A 21,309-nucleotide genomic window follows, 5' to 3' on the forward strand; every position below is an offset into this window, starting at 1 on the left:
AATAAACTAGTTCGAGTGCCCGTCATTAGCCTTCCATGTAAATTCAAATTATTTCGAAATTCTATTTTGACCGTTAAAAATATGTATTACTATATTGTCGTCTCTATGCATTTTCTCCTTTTGTTTTTAATATCAAGTTAATTAATTTTACTTTAATTTTAATATTTATTCAGCAAAAATATAATTAAAGTCAATAAAATGAATATTTGTTAAAAAACTTTTGAGCATGTCATGTTTTTCGATGTATATTCTCGTTTTGTTGCGGTTGTATTTTTAATCCTATTTTGAACGTTTAGTTCCTTTTGCTTCAAACCATATAATTCAAAGATACACAGAAAATAGAATGAGTCTGAATAAAGTCGACAAGATGGATACTAAAAAATTTGATTGAATCACAGCTTTTGATTATGGTTTAAAAGGTTTTCAAATGATCTATTTTCAATTCATGCTTAGTTAAATAACATAGATCGCAGCAGTAATCAAAAATCCATTTTAGACACATTTTAACTACCTAAAGCACAAATAAATTTCTAAACAAATGTTCCGAAACCAAGTTCAAGATCTTACTTCCGAAACTTTTTGTTTGCAAAATGTCAAAATTTTCAGTTGATTGATGCTCAAATCCCAAAGCGGCACATATTGTGGAAAGAAAAAGTTTCAAATCTTAGTCCTTTGACCTTAGTGATGATCCTTCTTATTCTTCATACATTTACGTACTCTACTTTTTGGTGATTCATGTTCTCCTGATGATGAATACTTATGTCGAACCTTACGGTTTTGAAACTTTTTATTATTACCTTGGTATGATCTTCAAATCTTGGACTTGTTTTTAAATAAAACAGTTAATTGATGGATTTAAGGTATGTAAAATTTTTTATCTTTATTTATATATTCTTGTGTTCTATTACATGGATTACATAAATGAAGTTTAATGTGAACACAAAGTAAGTGTCGATTGGCAAAAACAATCAATTGATGAAACAAAAAAAAAATTCTTGATTTTCATATTTCTTTTTTTAAAAAAGCAGCAAGTATCATTGATTTAATTTCTACAAGACTAGAGATATATTATTTATTTTTGTTTTGTTCATTTTTTTCTTCTTTTATGAGTGATGCTAAAAAATTTTCGGAATGGTTTTCATCTGTTTTCTTTTCATCTTTGTTATACAAAAGCCTTTATTACTTTTCCAATTATGTAAAAGATTATTAATTAATATTATCATACTTTTTTTTCTTGAATAACTTGCAAACGCTATGGCATACTTGAATGAATGAATGATGCTTTTCTTCGTATTATCTAGATTAATTATGATTAAATATAAAATATTTTGCGAACAGTTTGAATTTCTTATCACTTAATCCTAATTTTTTTTTATTTCCCTTACAACACTTTTATTCATTTTTCTTGAGATTCGCATCTACGATTAATTACTAGTTACTTTTTTTTCAAATTCTCAAGAACATAATATTTTTTATGATGAACAGAATAGTTAATGCAAATATGAGTAGCTTTCAAAAATTTTCACACATACTTATTTTATAATATTTACTATTTATACGGCATTTTGCACTTCAGCTGTACTTCTCATATTTCTAGTCTAAACTCATTTTTTGTTTCATGTTTTTTTTTTGGTAAAAAAGTTAATTGTTATTTTCTGTGTGTTTTACTTACTTCTTCAATCGTTAATGAATCAAATTAATTGAAGGAACTAAAGAATTTTTTTAAAAATTTTCAGCATAGAATAAAGAAAAAGACTTTTATCTTGTAAATTTTTAAACACAATTAGGTATTATTAGAAATATTGGATACAAACATTTAGAAATTTTTTGTCAATTATCTTTTCATGTATAGAGTATAAATATTAAACCTATGTTCTATAGAAATTTTCTTTAAATATCAAAAATTAAAAGTTTTTTTATCATCTTCAAGTTTCAAAAAGAAAAGCTACCCTTAGTATGAACTTTATATGAAAGAGTAAAATTATTAAAATATTCCAAAAATATTTTCTATTGATGGTACATAGATAGTTTGTTGTATAAAAAGGTGTAAGGTTTGGAGAAATAATAAAAAAGAATAATTAAACTTTTTAGCTACTGAATTGTGTTGCTGCTGCTGTTTAAAATAAACTTACTTAAAAATATTACTTTGATCTCACGTTTTAGGAAGGAGAATTTTCAAATGAGCTTTTGTGCAAATTAGCGAAATCTACTAGAGCTCGGTGCAAAAATTCATATGCATTTACCGAATCGATCATTTGAGCTCGTTGTGTTCGAAGTTTTTGTGTAATTACTCGTATATCCACTCTTTTCTCTAAACGTAATTGCTGTACCAAGACGCACATTGCGACAAATATTGAGCTACGATCAGTTCCTTTGCTATATTAATGAATTAATACAGATATAATAAATTAATAGTACATAACATAAAAGATATAATAAAAACTTACCAGCAATGAACGAGCATTGGTTTTGGTGTATTATCTTCGTCAATTCTTAATTGATGATGATTTTGAGATTGATGCACTATTTCTAAGATTCCACGAGTGACCTCTGGCACTTCACCATCGACTGTTGGCCAACCATTATATTGAAAATGTGTAACATTAATTGTATCATTTATTTTGCAATTTGTGACTGAAAATTCTCTTTTTGTGTAATATGGACAACTTTCGCTTTGAACATATTTGACTAAAATATGATCATATTGAATCTCATCATCAGCCCAATACCGAGGACATTTATTCTCAGTTGTGCCAATTTCTGACATCATCACAATTGTTGGGATGCTTTGCTCTGAAACCATTCTCCAAAAATCAGCTATTGTGCTCTCTAATGGATCTTGTGCAATAATAAAGGATTCATGATTATCATAGCCTTCAATAAATGAAGCATTAATGTACGTTGAATGATCTCGGCCAGGAATTGGAGTTAAAATCACTCGATTCCTATCGAAAGGAATAACTTCGTCGCTTCGATTTTTCGCTAAATTCTCGTCTCCGCTACCAACAGCACATGTTTTCTTAATATCATCTTGAATCGATCTAATTTTTTCGTATTGTTGTTCCAATTTAGATTGTTCCTTACTATCACTTGAACGCTGCTTTAAACTCTCTACTGCGGGAGCTAAGCCCTTATATCGCAACTCTGTATCTCCGAAATGTGCTACATCAAGCAATGCTCGATATAAAAATATATATTGTTTCTGTCGATGAAAAAAATACAAAAAGTGACATTTATGAATAATGGGAAAATCTTTTAAATTGTATTCATGAAAATAATTACCAATGATTGAACCAAATAGTTTCTTTGATGGCGCATATCGCATATTGTATTAAAAATAGAAGCTTGATTTTCCTCATTCATCTGTTGAATTAATGAGTCTAGAGCGACTAATGTCCCAGTTCGTCCAACGCCTATTATTTAAAAATTGCTTTAAAAATATCCAATTTAGTTTATTTTAATTTATCTAATTTTACCTGCAGAACAATGTATGAGTAATGGCCCACGTTGAACGGAATAATCTGAATTGATAGTCTTGATGAATTTCAAAATTCCATAAGGATGCTCTGGTGCTTGAAAATCTTTCCAAACTAAATAGTGATATTGAGTTATATGTCTAGATGGCTCATCTGAATTAGATTCCATGTCAGAATTTACATTTCGTTTGATTATCTATTTTAATTAATAATAGAAGATGAAAAAAAGGAAATTAATGTAAAAGTTTAAAAATACTTCCTCTAATATGAAGCTTACCTTTAGATTTCTAACGAGATAATCTGAATAGCGTTGCTCGCTATCAAAATGTACTGTGATGTCTCCGAATTGAACTGTTTCAGAAATTCTTTCTGGCCAGTATTTGGCACATTTTGTTTTATTATATTCCTCCAAATTAGTAAGCATTATAATAATTTCCAAATGCTGCTCATAAACCATTCTCCAAAAGTCATTGACTGTACTATCCATTGGTCCTTGTGCGCAAATAAACTTCTTCCTTTCTTTATATCCAATTACGAAATTTGCATTTATATAATCGCTTCCAATAATTCCATTTACGGGTGATAGTTTCACTCTTGTTTGATCGTATGCTTTAATATCTGGATAACGATTTTTATAGATATTCTCTTTCATGTCTCCAGAACGAGAAGTACGATCAGTAAAGCGATCAGGGAGCATTTCAAATTCATGTTGAAAGCCATAATCAGAATCTTTATGACGATCTGTATAAGATTGTGGAAGATCATTTTTCTGAATTGGTGGTAAGTCTGGTGGCTTAGAAACTGTATTGAGTGAGCGATGCTGATGATGATTTGCACGACCGCCATGACATAAAAGCCTTAATGAATCAGTCAAACTAACCACTTCATTACCTTGCATAATGTGTTTCTTTTGATAGCGATGAAGCAAGCATAATAAAAAGAAGAGTGAAATAACCAAAACAATTAAGCCAGCAAGCAAATATGTAATGGCCATTAACATATCATTATTTTCAATAGTTTCCGACGGAACTGGAGGTTTTGGTGATAATGGAGAAAAGTAATCGCTATATATTGACAAAGTTTTATCATCCATATCATCATTTTCTACAACGACTTCTATGAAGCCTGTATAATTACTTTGAATATCCAATGGTCCGTCATAGAGATCAACGGTGTCTGACAATTTTTCAGCTGCGTGATTTAGAGATAATATATTAAGTTGCTTTGGCTCAAATTGGTCGTGTCTTTTTCTTCTACTTTGATTATCCTTAATTTCAATTTTCTCTTCTTTTTCCGCATTTGATGAAACATTTTTGTTACTACTTTCCGATTCATCAATTTTCTCATCTTCATCGGCAGCATTATTATTAATATCAATAGAGTCTATGACAGTATGTGCCTTCTTTCTGGTAATATTTAATAAACATCCACTGCACTTTTTACTATACATAGATTTGGAGTAATGGTGATATTTTCCACTTCCAAGTAATACTTCAGACTTATAATGATTACTTGAAATAATATCGGCAATATAAGCTCCAAAAGCAGAGCTATTATCATTGTGTGCCTCACTAAATGTTATAATGTCTAAATCATCAGGTTGTTGTTCTATATTAAAATGATTGTTGATTTTTATCATGTAGATACGAAAGCAACAGATTTTGCCATTTCGTTCAGAGACTCGAGGTAAAAATAGTTTAAAAACCCAGTTATATTCCTCTGTTAAATGTTTTCCAAAGATGGTTTTTCCTATTTGATCTGGCACAGTTGGAGGCATCGTACAATTTGCATATCTCTTATCTCCAGGCTTTTTACTTCTTGTGACAGCTGCAACACTTACAGTAAAATTAGTATTCGGTGGAACATTTTCATATGTTGCTTTCGTATCCTGTGACTTGTCGATATTTTTTGCTTTAGGTCCATAAGTTTGATTGACATAAATTCCTTGATCAGATTTGAAATGAGCAAGGCCTTCTAAAAGAACTTGATAGGACATAACGATTCCATTTGCTTTCGATGGCTTTGTCCATTCTACATGTACAAAATTGCGTTTTGAGACATTGTGATGCATACATGTAACTTTAACTTCATCTGGAGGGCCTGAACTTCCATCCATTGTAGTTCCATTAACAACTTCAGACCAATTTCCACATTCCTTGTTATATTCACTACATGCTCTCACTTTAAAGAAATATTCAGTCGCCGTTAGCAATTCACTAGCCATATATGGCAAATTTCTTGAATTTTGAGCATGAAATGCTTTCTCAACATTCGTATAATTTTGTTGATAAACTTCCACTTCATAATAATGAATATAGTCAAGTAAATCCGGTGGAGGCGGTTGCCAGCCAATTGTTATCGTTGAATGTGAATTGCCTTTAACTTCTACGATAGGAACAAAAACCGGATCTTCTGATAAAGTCTGAACTAATGGAGCCCATTCTGTAACTGGTCCACTTCCAATCTCATTTCTGGCCGATATCTTTAGCTTATATTTAGTGTTAGGAAGCAACTTGTCAATAACCATCGAGGTAGTATTACCTTCAACTCGATTCGAAGTATATTGAAAATTTTGTTCTTCTTCATGTTTATATTGAGGTAGTATCGATAAAATTTTTGAATTTCCATTATCAGTAACTAGACAAATAAATATGTGTAAATGTTAGTAAATGAAGAAGAAATTGAATGACAATAAACATACCTGTCCAGTTAAGAAATATTCTATTTCGTCCAATAGCTTTAGCGAAACTAATGTCAATAATTGGTGCACTCTGGATTAATATTGATGTTCTTTTTTCGATTTTCTCTTCGAATGGCTTATCCAAAATACTCGGCTGAAGAACTGAACAAATATAAGTTCCATTATGCTTCTTTGTTGCTTTATCAATCGTTACTTGAGCGATAATGTGAGTATCGTTGGTGATGATTTCCGTTTTATTTGCAAGAATCGTGTTAATTTCCGATGAGTCAGAAGCATCCTTATTCTCAAAATTATCTACTGTCTCTTTTTCCCATTTAATTGATTTGTTAAATAAATTAGTAGGAAATGCCTCGACCATGCAATTTAATGTAAAACTCTTTGCATCCTTCTCTTTTAACTTAATTTCTTCATATGAAGGAGATCTAATAATTGGTATTTGCACAGCGACTACAACGTGAGATACTTGAGATGTAACATTTCTTTCATTTTCATTTTCCGGAAAGTGACACAAATAATTTCCCGAATACTCTTTTGTAATATTTATTAACGTCAAAGTATGACTAAAAGTATGCTGCTTTGTTAATTTCAACTCATTTTCATCGTCATTTGGTGAATTTTCTGTTGTATTCCAGGAAAATCTAGAAGAAAAACATAAGCATAGTTAATACATTGAGCATTAATTTATGGAGAGAATAAAAGAAAAATAAATTTTCCGAATTTTCTATAGCATCATTTTACCTTTTATCCTCTAGAGTTATGTTTTTGTTGTCTTTTGTCCACCAAACAACCTGTTCATTTGCTTGGCACAATAAGCTTTCTGTCGATCCTATTACCACAAATACCTCATTAGGATCTAAAATTGGAGTAAAAGATATTCATAAAAATATTCTTAGACAAAAAAGAGGCGTAAACAATTTTTCAAATATATTCGCCGAAAAAGCGATGTTTGAATGAATTTTTCAACTATTTAACACTTTATGGTTAGTTATACTCACTATCAAAGTCACTGGCTGTTGCACTAACTATCAAAAATGATAAAAAATATATTACAATCATTTTTTACGGGCATTTGAAAATTTTTGCTGTTGTAGTGCTTATTTTCTCGGGTATGGACGAGAAAATAAGGGATTTCTTGCTATATTTGTTTTGGATTCTTTTTTCTTGCCGCTTATTTTTTATGCTGATACTAATGATTATTAAAACGTTATATTTCATCTAGCAATCTTGAATATATGCTTTATATCAATTTTAACACATGAACTCTGCAGGTATTAACGTCATGAACATAAATCAATTATGGCAGAATTTGAAGAAAGAAATGTTTACCTGAGAATAGATATTTATGGACAACCCTAATTGCTAAGCTTTTGAGTGCTAAAAGCTTTTAGTATCCGTGAAAAAATTACCAACAAAAAAGTTTAATTGAACTGATCCTTGTAAATTCCATAAAATCATCAAATGTAAACATTAATATTCCAGCAGAGAAAAGTGTCTTTAATTCCTTAACTATCCTAGAATTGACATTAAAATGGATTTTCCTGTGCTGGCTGTTATTTCTGAAGACAAAAATCAATCAGCAGACTCAATAGTAGATAGTAAGTATTAAATTAAACTTCAAATAATAAGTCGTACGAAAAGATGAAAAATATTTAATTAAAACAGACATAAGAAAACTGTCGAGCAACGAGGATGTACAGGACCTTCATGATTGCAGAATTTGTATTCACAATATAGTGACAAAATACTATGAAACAAAAATAGCCTTACTTCCAACAGATAATTTTAAGGGCTTAAATGATGCTGTAAAGAATAAAATTGAAGGAATTTTAATATATTTTGATGCAAACGATGTAAGTTCTTTTGAATTAACTTTATTGCTTATCTTCCATATAAGTTTACAATTTTAATTTTATTATTATTTTTATCTAGCGTTCATTCCTAAAGACACTTCCGTTCTACAAAGATTTTATTAAAGATCACAACATAGAATTTTCCATACTCCTTTGTAAGGAACTTACAGAAAATGATAATGCTGGAATAACTTTTAGTTGTATAAAAAGCATTTATAATAAATTTGACATCATTGAGCTTGAGAGTAAACCATGTGATGATGATGACGATGAATTTTCTGAACCTTTCGGATATGACGAACTTGCTATAGCACTACAAGTATTTCCTAAAATTCCAAATCTTGACACATGTACGTATATAAATTTAACGACTGCTCGCTTGTATTTATTTTACATCTTTTCTTTACAGCTAATAAAGAAAATGATGAAAATTCCGAAGATGAACTGGATGTCGAGGAAGAAATAGACAAATTTGAGAACCTTTTGTCTCAAATGATGCAATTTCGTCCAAATACAGAAAATATGTCACGAGAAGAGCGTTTAAGTCATGCACAAAATTTTGCAGAGATTTTCGAGAAACTTATTCTTCAAGATGCCGAAGAAGATGGAAGCATACCTACTGAATGAATTGAACAATTTTAAAATAAGTTTAATAATTTTTATTAACACAACAAATATGAATAAAAAATATACATTTTACTATTAGGATCTAGTAAAAGCCAAAAACTGCTTCTTTTTTTTAAAATTCTTGTTGACACATGATATATTGGATTTCGATTGCTGATCAAAAGTCTAATTTTATTATCACGGCTTCTGAGCAACAATCAAAAGAAAATATATCAAAAAAAGATATAAACTTCACAAATTTCCTTCAACACGTACGAGTTTAATTCTGGTAGTTGCTAAAGAACACATCTGTTCACGGTGAGATCAAATGATAAACTGAATTGTTTGCCAGATGAAGCGACCTAAAACAATGAACGAAAAGAAAATTTCTTCCCCAAAAAAAGATTTTTTTTATTTCGGGAAAGCTGTTGTTGTAATATCACATGTAGCATTAAAAAACTCATCTCCAATTTTAGTTGATAGATGAAGGAATGGAATATAAAAAATATCAATATTATTTCCGTTGCACTTAACATTGTGAATAATGTTATCCTTTTTCCCGAATCATGTAATTATTTAGGTATACCTTGAATAATAACATTTACTAAATTTAATGATTTCTTATTTTGTCGTAACTAAGAACAATCATTGACTTCCTAAAATGTTAAGGTAGATTGACACACAACGTATCAAAATAAATATTTAATGTAAACTCTGACTCTTCATTTCCAAATATTCAACCATTTAAATATCTGAATAAAGTAAATAAGCATGCATAAGAGAATGAGTGAGAAAGTAAGTGATTAAATAATTCAGGAGAAACCCAAAAAAAGAAAAATATTTTCCGAAGTAAAATTTCAGACTTTTTTTTTTTTTTTTTGAAAACTGTTCTCCAAATGGAAATGGATTACAGTTTGTTTGTCAAGTTAAGTTAATGTTAACTTTTTGAAATAGGTTTGATGTGACATTTATTCCTTTTGCAAGAAAAATGAGTATACCTATATATATATATGTAGCATATAGCACATGGTTATTGATAAAATTATAACACTAATGAGAACCACGGAAACAATCCTACTTCCGATTTTGATTAAGACTTTGCAAACGGAAAAATAAGATTGCTGCAAATCAAACATCTGCTTCCTTAAAACTGTTTTCAATCAAATTGAATCACCCCTTTGCACATTGTTAAAAAATAAGAAATAACCCCTGACTCTTTCACTCACTCATTCATTTACAAGCCCAGGTAAAAGGGGATAAATCCTCTACCCATGAATGATTTCTTCTTAATACACATCCCTTTGATCTCTCTAGTTCATTGACTCTTTTAATGCAAGCTGCATCTCGACACGGATATTTTTTAACGAATATTTTTTATTGTTGCAGATTTTTTTTTATTAAAAACCCATCATAAATTGATGTTTAGTATCTTCTCACAAAAGGAAGCTTCTATCTGTAGCTGCTGTGAAAACTCATGAAACATTCGGTAGTAATAGATAGAATTGTAAATAATATTTGATTGGCTCCACATTCGAATGAGTAATTTCCAAATGTCAATTAAAGTAGCTTTTCCAACCACCTGATAAATTATTCACTTATTTTATCCATATAAACCATTTTGAATGTGTCAAATAAATTGCTTCGAAAACATGTGGCATGGCATATATAGAGCAGTTTACTCTGAACAATTTAAAAACATTTTCTTCAAAAAATTATCACGGTAAATGTTGAAAATACGATACATACATTTTTTATTACAATGGACATGAAAAATGCATCAAAATGTCTACTAAATATTAACTGATAGATGTTAACTCTATAATTGAAATGGAGACATTGAATTGGATCAAATTGAGACATGATTAAAAATAATGGAAGCACACAATTGTGCTTTCCTTTTTTTTCATGATATAAAAACAAGGATAAAAAATTATTTTCAAACTCGAAAAGTACCTAACAATAATATATATAGGTAGATATCATGAAATGTAATCCATTATTTTGTCAAAAATTTTGACAAATGAAAAACATGAAATTCCCTTTCGTGCATTATAAACTGAAAATTGAGATTGACTTTAAAGGAAAATACTTCAACTAAGTATGATATTTTTCTTAGAGACTAATCCTTAATATGAATTATGATGTACATACTCTTAAGCACATATAAAGATTAATTTTTAATTTTTTTTTGCAAATTTTTGTTCAAGAAATACTTGATAATTGAATGACATTGCCTTATATCATATCATGCCTTAGCGCATGAGAATACATTTCTTAGAAATATAAAAATAAATGAAGACTAATGGCTGATAACATCACATTGAATCCCTGTAGAGTTCAATATAAACATGTATATTTCCTGAAACACTTAACATTAGTTAAGCAAAATCAACTTCTCCAAAAGTAGATGTTAATGCTTAAATTGAAAGAAAAGTACAATCCGCTATTACTATGGAATTGACCCGGAATCATTCAGAGCCATGTAATCATGCAATGACAACAGTCCATACTACAAATAAAAATGTTATTAATGAATGAATATGATTTAATTATGTTCATTTATGCATTAGTCTTGTAAATTGAATTATATTTTAGGATTTGTGAACCATTGCTAATATTCATTCATACATTTCTCATTGGATAGAATATTCATGTCCCTTCATTAGAAATGCACACATAAATCATAATATGAAATATACGCTTCAAATGACCCTAGCAAAAATTAATTTACTCTACACGAAACTTAAAAAATCATCTGTCTTGCTCTACAAGTATAACTGTGCCATGAGCGAGAGCGAGATAGAAGAATAACTGACCATTTTTCATATGGTGACTAGATCATTTCCTCGCATATCATTCATAAATTTATGAATTTTTTATATTTTTGATTCTCAATTTTTATCTTATCGGAACTGAGCATTACATAAGACAGAACTAATTTTGAAAAACATTACAGAATCTTACTTTAAGGTATGTATTATGTTTCACAGTTCATATGATATGGTCACCCAATTTATTTCCCTTCCCACAAGTCTTGTCCAATATACACATTTACTGCTACATTGTATTGCGGATAGGAAATATATGCAGGAAGAATCGAAAACATTGATAAAATGGCGTTTGAAATTTGCTCAAAAATTATAATTTTTTAATTTTACAAACATCTTAAGTTGATTTATTCTAGCTTTTAAATTTGAAATGATGTTCAGATTAATGTTTAATGGTAATGCTCATCAAAATGTTGATTTTAGATATGAATTAGGAAAATTTATAAATTTCAAAGATTTCAAATTTCTTACGAAATTCTGCAATTTCCACAAGTTTAACATTGAATTAATTCAATTAAGTTGGGTAATAAAGATTTCAAGTTTATTATTGAGAAGCAACAATCCAGGATGCATTTGTTCACTTCGAATCTCTCAAAAATGCAACTCCTAAATTGAGCTTAATTGATTTTAATTTAAGTAATTTTTCGTTTCTTTGATGCTTTTAACATTATTAGCAAGGATTTTATATTAAACAATGGGATTTTGGTGAAGGAATTAGCAGTAATTGTACTTTTAAAAAGTACTGATACATCAAATTTTCCACTGATTTTCGTTCCAAATGATTGACGTTGACTTGATGATTTTTCACATTTTTCGTAACTAAAACTATTATTAATTAACACTGTATACATTTTGCAAGAATGAGTATTCAAAATTTACACATTTAAAGCCGACATTTAGCAAAAATTCTTATCCGCTTAAATCACATCAAATTTTCATTTTTCACGGCGACGCCATGAGGAAAACTCTATTGCTATCTCTTTTACTCTTATGAGTTGCGTATTACTGTCGATAAATGAAAATGGCAATAGAAAACTCTTGCAATGAATGAAATATTCATTAATATATTGAAGTCTTTGCTAATTGATAACTGCCGAATTTGCTATAAGTCTTCCTTAGTTAACAACCGACTTTACAAAAACACTTTTAAGAAATACAAAATTTTTGAACTTTTAATTTTTCAAGAGAAATATTAAAAAAAGATGCGCACTTTAAAAAGTCTCGAACGTGAGTGTACACGCACCACGTTTTGAGAACGAGAAAAAAAAAGTTGTGTTGATTTTTTAAGGGGTGCAAAAATTTTAAACATCAGTTGTAAAAAGCTATGGGAATGATTTAACAAAACTACAAATACTATAATATTTATCATCCCTTTTATTTTCAAAACGGGTTGTGATGAAGCAGACAACGGCTTTAAAATTTTTTATAATGTAATTGTAGTCGATATGAATAGGTACTAAAACTAGTTTCCATTCGTTATTTCTATTATTGTATCTTTATGTACTCGACAAAAAAAAATACGGTATTTGATCAAGAAATCATATTGCATCTTGCACATGGTTAAAAAATTAAGAGCAAAGCAAATAAAATTAAAATATCATGCAACGGGGAAGAAAAGTTTCCTCAGTCTCTCTCTCTATATGATCCAACGTGCTTTATTACGGCACCCTTTTTATTATATACATCTATCGTCATATATAATCATGCATCATACAGCAAAAAAAAAAAGTATGTGTACCTCACATAAAAAACAAGATTTTGTCTTTTTTTAACTGGCAGCGTCAAATTCATCAGCTGGCTTTTTATACCTTTAACGTCTATTGAGTGAATATGAATGATGCAGCGAGATATTAAGGAAGGATGTTAAAATGATACGCAACGATTCATTGCACTTTTTAAATGCGCATAAATTATTTCTCGTAAGAAATTAAAAATTGAAAATTTAATTTAAGTTCCTTTACTTTTATGTATAAATTACTATATTCGGAACTGGTGACCACCCATTTGACAAAATTCTTTTCATTATTACAAAACATTTGGATATTCGTGTAATAACAAACTATAATAATGATCATGTATTGTTTACTTATTAGGAATCAACATACAATTAGCAAATTCGGTAATTTAATATCGGCTGCGCTAAAGAACAATCGTTTCCGAAAATTGACTAAAGACGAAGGGCATTGGGATATAAAAACGTTCAATTTTGTTTTATTAGAGGGGTCTTTCACATTATTTTTTAGGCAAAAATAGGGCTAGAAATTGAACACTCTCGATGATTTATGTAATATTCCAATAAAAATCTGAAAAGAAATATCTTTGGGAAACTAGATTGTAAATCTGTAAAAAAAAGGCAGAACAATGAGCAAAAAAAGAATGTAAAATTTAAAAATTATTGTAAGACTATTGTTTTATTATGTGTTAATTTATCGTTTCTTCCATGTGAACTTTCTACGTGCTCCTTCTTGACCAGGCTTCTTACGTTCTCTACGGCGATAATCTCTTTGAAGGAGACCGGCTAAACATTAAAAAAAGAAATAAAATAATTATAATCAATTAACATCTTGACATCTTACCATATCTCATTTTCTCGACTACTTCCGGATCAACAAAACTTCTTAAGCCCATAGCAATTCCCCATCGAATAGCTCCAGCTTGTCCTGACGGTCCACCGCCTTCTACATTTGCTTCAACATCTACTTTATCCAACATTTCAGTAAATATGAGAGGGAATAAAATCTTTTTGAAGAGAAAGTTAGATTTGTATTATTTTTTTTGGAAGGATGCATAATATTATGGAATATGTTGTTGCAACAAATAGACAACTGTTTATTAAGGTAAAATATAATATGAATAGTTTTCAAACGATATTATTGTAGAAACTATTTTTTTCGTGACTCACACATTTTAATGTAATGCAAATTTTTAAATTCAGACTTGTACAAAAAGTCTTGTCACTATTAGAGAACTTAAGCTACACTAAAAATAGCTGGTTTTTATTTAATTTGATTGATTTATCCTGCTTAAAAAGTATAAACGTTTACTTATCAGTACTTTTATCTTGCTTTACAGTATTATTTGATGATAGCATTGCTATTAATCTTTCAATTGCGAGACGATCTTGTCCTATTATCATTTTTAATTCTCGTATCTCATTTGTAAGTTGGTCAATTTTTTCAGCACTCTCTTCAATCTTATTAGTTAATGTGCACATACTATCAGTTTCGAAATAATCTGAATCGACAGATCTTTCAACTAATGCAGTTGCACTGTTATTTTCTAATTTATTCTTATAAGAAAAATATGAAATGTTTGAGTTCTTGTTTGCAACAGTATAATGTTTTCTTGCTTTTGAAGCTGTTTCATATGCAGACATAAGAATGTGACGAGGAAGACGCTTTTCTCCTGGATTTAATGGTCGAACACTTAGTACAACTTTATATGCTTGTGGTGATACAAGAGCAGTATAATGTAATAAGCTTCGTAACCAATTCGGTAGCCATCCATTAAATAATGCTGATTCAATATACGAGATGAGTTTTGTTTGTCGTACGAGTTTCGACAAATCTGCTGTTTTTTTAAGTCCTTGAATATCATGAACTGCTATACCGACCAACAGATTCATCAACACGACAGTCACGAAGAGTAAGAATAATATGAATGTAACTTGCGCAGAAACTTCTAATAAGAAAGGAGGATCTTTCCCATCGGGATCATTGACTAAAATTGACACATCGTTTTCTCCAGTCATCATGACTAAAACAGTGATGAAGCCCATAAATGGATTCGCAAAATCAGGTGATGATGGAAAGATTACACAAAAACTAATTGTAAATCCAATTAGCATACAAGAATAAGCTGCAAATAATTTTGCGAATTCTCCTTGTACTTTCGTATACCTTTTAAATAAATTTTAATTTAATAATTAATCTTTTTAAATTTTAAATTAAGCTTTCTCACATGGCCACGTAAGCGCCAAGTGCTGGAAGTTGTCCAATCATCAACATTAAATTTGTCCAACCAAGAAGAACAGCAAAAGCTCCGACGTGATTTTGCCATGTATATGTTCGATCAGTATATACATGAGATATTATAAATACACTCCAAATCACAAACCATTCAATTACATTTTCCATTTGTCGGACATAATGCTTGAATGATGAATAACCAGTGATGCCATATATTTTCCGACAGATTTCAACTATTGTTATAGCAACAAGAAACCACCTGTCAATTTTAATTTATATCGAAATCATTAAAATAATTTTAAGTTTTTTAATTCTTACCATTGCATTTCCATCACGAAAGGATTATTTCTCAACATATCTCCTAATATTGATTGCTTTTGACAAAGTTCTTGCTCTTGAATTGTATCTTCCATGTCTTTACTTCCATTATAACAGTTATGTGCTAAAGCTGTCAACACATAAAGCGTCAAGAACAAAACAAAAATGAAGCAGAACAAAAGACGAGCTATATAGTATTTCCTAATTTTGCCCCACTTGATATATAAAAATGCTGAGCAAAGCGGATGTTGTAGTATTTCTTTGTTTCCCTCATCAACAAATGTATTCAAATAGCTGATCTCTCTTGGATGGCAATGCTGCAGTATGCTTCTAAAATCAAGTTCAAGTTCAACTTCACGGTTTTGATTATCTTGACTGTGTGTTAATGTTATAGCTTCATCCAGCTTTTGGCTCACTATTGCTAAAGATGCCGGTGTTTTCCGATTGATAACATTTAGAGCAGTAGTTCCTTTTCGAGATTTTGTTGTAACATCTGAGCCATGATAAATTAGTAATTCAACACAATGAGCAAGTCCATCAAGAGCTGCTAAATGTAGAGCAGTAAATCCATAAACATCTTTGGCATTTACATTTGCACCCCAAGACACTAATGCTTCAATTATATCAAATGCAGAGTCAGATTTACTAATTGCTGCATGAAGCGGTGTTCTATGATCAAAATCTTCTGAATTTGGATCTGCATTCCCATCTCTCAATAGCAATTCAACGCATTCCAAATTTGAAGTTCTTGCTGCTAAATGCAATGGTGTGAAACCACGATGATTTTTTACTTTAGCATCGGCACCTTTTGCTAGAAGTAATGCAACACATTCAGCATTTCCTTCATCGGCTGCAAGATGTAATGCCGTTGATTCTTTTTCTCTAATACAAATTCTAATATTCGGATCAGCTTTAGGTGCATTTAGTAATATTTCAAGGCATTTTGAATGTCCTAAGTCAGCAGCCAACTAAATTTTTATGAACTCAATTACAATCAGTTTACATTTGGATGTTTTCAATTACTTACATGGATTGCATTTGTACCATTAGATCTTAACTGATTAACATCAACACCCTCGTCTATAAAAAGTTTTAAACATTCAGTGGCATTTGCCCGCACAGCACAATGTAATAAGGATTCATCAGCACTTAACTTATTTATATTTCCATTTAAACTTCCATTTGTTACTCTTGCACCATTATTTATTAGCATTTTCACTGCCTCAGGGGAGTTTCCAAATGCAGCAAAATGCAAAGGAGTAAAGCATTTTGTATGGAAATTCGGATCAACACCATGAGACAATAAAAAGTTTATACTGGTTAAACATCCACTAAACGATGCTAGATGAAGTGCAGAATAGCCATTTTGATCACAAAAACATAAATCGGCTCCTATATTAATAAGAGCTTCTAGAATGTCCCATCTTTTTAAAAATGAAGACCACAGATAAATGAGATTTTTCTCAACTTTACTCAAGTCACTCAATAGTTCTGAGCAATTAGATGCAATAATATTTCCTTGTTCAACATCTTCAAAAAACTTCACATGTCCATTTACACCAACTGTTTTCATCTGATCTAATAAATTATTTTTTATCGATTCTCGATTTATATGGATACTCAAGTCAGTCGTTGTTTCCTCAAAGCTATCATACATCGAATTTGGAGCACTTTCTGCCGGTGGACATGTTCCCATTTCCATGTATTCAAAATCTTCAGATGGATATTCTTCTTCAATCATAGCTTCAGGATCTTGTCTCCACCTTACCATAGACGAAGTAACGCTTTTAAATCTAAATTAGTCATTGGGAAATTTCAAACGTGCCGTAAATTTAGAAATTTACAGATAATACCTGGGAGATATTGAAAGCGGCAAAGCTTCATTTTCTATGACACTTCCACGTGCTCGGCTCATTCTACGTTTAGTTACTGTAGGCTTCGCGGAGCCTTCTTTATATCCCAAGTTTTCCATTTTCAATGTTATTTATTTTAGTCAACTTATCAAATTATTTAGCAAAATTTAATATTTTTAAAAGCACATCATTATTATTTTGTTCGAGTTCGTTATGAACTTTAATCAATCAGTTCCATCTGTACTTTTCATGACAGCTTAGCTTAGAAAAAACGTAAAATCAATTTTGCACTTTAAAATGACAATTATGTTAGCTGACTTTTTTGCCTTTCAAATAAATATGAATTATGTTTTTATTCTTATTAAATTTTTAAATTGCTCCTTCAACGTCAGCTTTTTATTGGCATTATTACTATGTGTATACACTTCATGAATTCAAGGAATTGATTTGTATGACAAATTGAATTTAGGTCTAAATTTTCTAAAATTTTTAAATGAAAATTAAAAATTGCAACTCTTTAAAATAAGTTTTAAGAAAAGATTTTATAAAAAAATTCGCAAAAAAATTCCTTCTAGAATGCACGAAAAAGAGCAATTATATAATTTCATTAGAAAGACATCTTCTTTCTTATCAAATTTTTTCCGCAATAGCCTGTTTTTTTGGATATTCGTGATTAAATCTATTAAATACAATGTTATTAACGTTACACACTATTGTATCGAGAATGGAAATAACTATGAACTTGACTTTTATCTTTCACAAAAAAATGAATAAAAAAAAAGATCAGACCAAATTGTGTAGAACCATATTAACCAAACGAGGTACAAATAACGACTGAATTAAGTCAAATTGAAATTAAAAAAATAAGAATAGTAGTAATAATAACAACACAAAAAGTATATTCACTTTGAATTATTTATCACAAATGTACAGTAAGCGACGACACATGATTTATGATTTAGCGCTATATAGAACGTTGAAAAGCCTATCTAAGTGAGATGCTACTATCTGCAAAAAGGAATACATCTCGAATGACGAAAATATGATAAAATCTGTTGATTTTGCTCCTAAAGATAACAGTAATTAAGGTTTGACATTCCATTAGATACAAAAGCGTGTCTGTATATATGAAATTTTTCATTAGCATCATCACATAGTTGTTATAATTAAAAACTAAACAACGTTCAATTAAATCTCATTTCGCTTTGACAGTTTTTGCTTAAAGTCAAATTAAATAGATAATAAATTCGTTGCGGACAACAACTTGATTATTGTTGCTTGGATTATGTTTTATGATAAACAAATTGTGACGTATTGAGCGTTTACTGTAGTTCTATTGTAAATTATTTTTAACTCTTTATTATTCTAGATGACAATGAAAATTTGTATCTATTTGTTGCATTTTCTTTATTCCATATACATATATGTATCGGAGAGGAAGTGTATACACTCACCTGTTCTCGACTTTGATCGTATTCGAAGTACGTTACATCTTGTCCATTGATCAAAATTTTTCCAGTACCTGGAAATTTTATAGTGACATCACCTCTTGCCTTTTTTCTCAAACACTCTGTAAAAATCGATAAACTTTAAGCAACAAATTTATTACTATAGATTTTTTGTATTAACTTACCATAAACTGTAATAAAACTTCTTCCATCTTTATCAATATGTGGTTTTGGAATATCAAGGATAATTGTTTGATTCATCAGTGGTCTTCTGTACATATCAATGAAATCCTTTACTCGGAACGAATAAGGATGTTCAACAAGCCGGTTCATTACATTTACAAAGTATCTGTACTCTACTGGCTGAATATTCTCGACCAACTTTAATTCTAACTGATCTTGATTTATCCATTCCGATCCAGATAATTCCCTAAATTAATTAATTATTTTGTTAATTATACATCTCTTTTACTTTTGCACATATATCTTACAGTTTGAGAGCGGGATCAACTGATTTTTGTTGCCTTGTCATATTATCCTCAAATTTATTGAGATTATTCAAATGTTCAACAGCATCCTAAAACATTTAATTATTTTATAATCCTTTTTAGTAATAAAAGTATTGATTGTTCTTACGTAAAGCAATTGAAAGAAGTTGGGCTTGCTCGTATAAAATAAAACATGATGTGGTCTTCCAGTTTCATCAAATTCTGCTGCTTTTCTTTCTGGAAAGATTTTCTCTGGAGGCTTCATCATTGGACGTGCTCTTTTGTCATATAAAGCTGAAGGCATCAAGTAACTAATTGCTTCCTAAAATTTTTTAAAATATACTGGATCTTGGTTTTTTCATTGCAATTATAATTAACTTACGTCAATTTTTTCCTGATCTTCATAAACAACTGGATCTTCTCCCATCATATTAGCTAAATGCCTTTTTCCAATTTTGAATTCTTCTTTTTGTGTCTTCATGAATTCATCGTGCTGTTGTGCTCTTTCGAGATAGGCTTTCATAGCTTTACCTGAAAATGACAATAAAGGTGATTTATTTTAATAAAATGAATCCTTAGAAATCGTTTATTTTTAATCAAAAATTTTCGTTTAATGTATTTAACTTACTTGTTTTGTCCCGTTTAAGGAAATCCAAATCGACTGTGCTTGTAACTGTGCCATAATTCAATGAATTAATCTAGTAAATTAAATTATTTTATTTTTATCCAATAGAGAATAAATTAAATTCATTGAATGCAAACTTACACGATTGATTAATAATCTATTGACTGGATTATTCAACAATTTTAATGAATTTCTAAGTAGCATGACTTCTATGTGAAAATGTGAAAACAAACCAAGAAGATGCAATGAAATGAAATTTTCGAAGTTTTACTGAACAGAAATTTAAATTTTATTTATCCGTTAACAAGCGTTTGATTTTATTTTGTCATCTTGGAAAGATTCATAAATTTTTTGTCGTCTTTACCAGAGTATACATTTAACACAGAAAAAAATCGTACAACCATAACAAATACTTCAATCTATATTATTTTAACAATTAATATATGATATTTGCAACTTATTGAATTTTTTTAAAAATTTGGAAATAGATGATTTATGCCTTACTAATATTTCATAATAAAACGTTCCTTTAAATTCATACAAATTTGTCCAACGAAGAAGTCAACTATGTATACGTAGCCGTTAAAAAACCAGATAAATGCCATAAATTAATTATTAAAGCAATTAAAAGATTTCCCCAATTTACCCTTAATTTTCCAAAAGAAAAAAAAATATATCTGTTAAATTCAGAGCTCGAAATCGACTTGAGTCGACTTTTCCATGCAAAATCTGAGTTGACTTTGCGCTCTGGCAAAAACCCTACATTCGTCATCATTTATAATCAGATTAGCACTAACAGCCATTCTTATAAAACTTATGATTTTTTTCCAATGTGTAGTAATGTGATGAAAACAGTAGCATATATTTTATTTGATGCTTAAAGCAGTTTATAGTAAAAAAGTTACATCCACATCAATATCAATTTTACGCAAATCATTCTAATAACGTTATAATACTAAATATATGTCACAAATTCGATTAATGGCTTCTTTTTTTCTTCTTGGTCGCATTTACAATTCATAAATTCATATTTTTTAGACCCCTAACAGAGCTGCTAATTTTTTTGATGCTAGGGTATAAAATTTGTTTCGTTTGCTTTTCTCTTTTAACTCGCAAGACTTAAGACATCCAATATTGAATATTTTTTT

General features: G+C 29.8%; 4 protein-coding genes across 10 annotated transcripts; 1 reads left to right on the forward strand and 3 right to left on the reverse strand.

Annotated features, from left to right (window-relative positions):
* Positions 1-906: 906 nt before the first annotated feature.
* Positions 907-7,281, reverse strand: Ptp69D (Protein tyrosine phosphatase 69D). Its single transcript, XM_070637218.1, has 8 exons — positions 7,173-7,281; positions 6,916-7,030; positions 6,178-6,815; positions 3,754-6,113; positions 3,477-3,672; positions 3,283-3,413; positions 2,448-3,202; positions 907-2,376 (listed from the first exon to the last, which is right to left on the reverse strand). Exons 1-8 carry the CDS (start codon positions 7,231-7,233, stop codon positions 2,160-2,162), a joined length of 4,473 nt encoding a protein of 1,490 aa, XP_070493319.1. The 5' UTR covers positions 7,234-7,281; the 3' UTR covers positions 907-2,159.
* A 318-nt stretch (positions 7,282-7,599) lies between these two features.
* On the forward strand, positions 7,600-8,756 carry LOC139088230 (alpha- and gamma-adaptin-binding protein p34). The gene is made up of 4 exons (XM_070637351.1): positions 7,600-7,772; positions 7,840-8,027; positions 8,107-8,377; positions 8,437-8,756. The coding sequence occupies exons 1-4, from the start codon at positions 7,706-7,708 to the stop codon at positions 8,652-8,654; spliced, it is 744 nt and encodes a 247-aa protein (XP_070493452.1). The 5' UTR covers positions 7,600-7,705; the 3' UTR covers positions 8,655-8,756.
* Positions 8,757-13,840: 5,084 nt separating this feature from the next.
* Positions 13,841-20,410, reverse strand: mRpS9 (mitochondrial ribosomal protein S9). Its single transcript, XM_070637167.1, has 9 exons — positions 20,303-20,410; positions 20,165-20,234; positions 19,919-20,067; positions 19,685-19,858; positions 19,540-19,625; positions 19,234-19,478; positions 19,055-19,170; positions 14,038-14,200; positions 13,841-13,979 (listed from the first exon to the last, which is right to left on the reverse strand). The coding sequence occupies exons 1-9, from the start codon at positions 20,363-20,365 to the stop codon at positions 13,888-13,890; spliced, it is 1,158 nt and encodes a 385-aa protein (XP_070493268.1). The 5' UTR covers positions 20,366-20,410; the 3' UTR covers positions 13,841-13,887.
* wtrw (water witch) lies at positions 14,267-19,008 on the reverse strand. Of its 7 annotated transcripts, none has more exons than XM_070637166.1 (6): positions 18,507-19,008; positions 17,601-17,856; positions 16,775-17,540; positions 15,748-16,715; positions 15,422-15,688; positions 14,267-15,360 (listed from the first exon to the last, which is right to left on the reverse strand). In XM_070637166.1, the coding sequence occupies exons 2-6, from the start codon at positions 17,717-17,719 to the stop codon at positions 14,502-14,504; spliced, it is 2,979 nt and encodes a 992-aa protein (XP_070493267.1). In that variant the 5' UTR covers positions 17,720-17,856; positions 18,507-19,008; the 3' UTR covers positions 14,267-14,501. The 7 variants fall into 7 exon arrangements, with proteins under 7 accessions (XP_070493267.1, XP_070493266.1, XP_070493262.1 ...); XM_070637165.1 differs by lacking the exon at positions 18,507-19,008 and adding an exon at positions 18,390-18,474; XM_070637161.1 differs by lacking the exon at positions 18,507-19,008 and adding an exon at positions 18,312-18,426 and having other exon boundaries at positions 17,601-17,861.
* Positions 20,411-21,309: the final 899 nt, after the last annotated feature.

This window comes from Chironomus tepperi, unplaced genomic scaffold, assembly GCF_022539635.2.
Source record: "Chironomus tepperi strain 1889 unplaced genomic scaffold, CSIRO-AGI_Ctep_v1 contig_161, whole genome shotgun sequence".
In the NCBI taxonomy this organism is placed as follows: Eukaryota; Metazoa; Arthropoda; class Insecta; order Diptera; family Chironomidae; genus Chironomus; species Chironomus tepperi.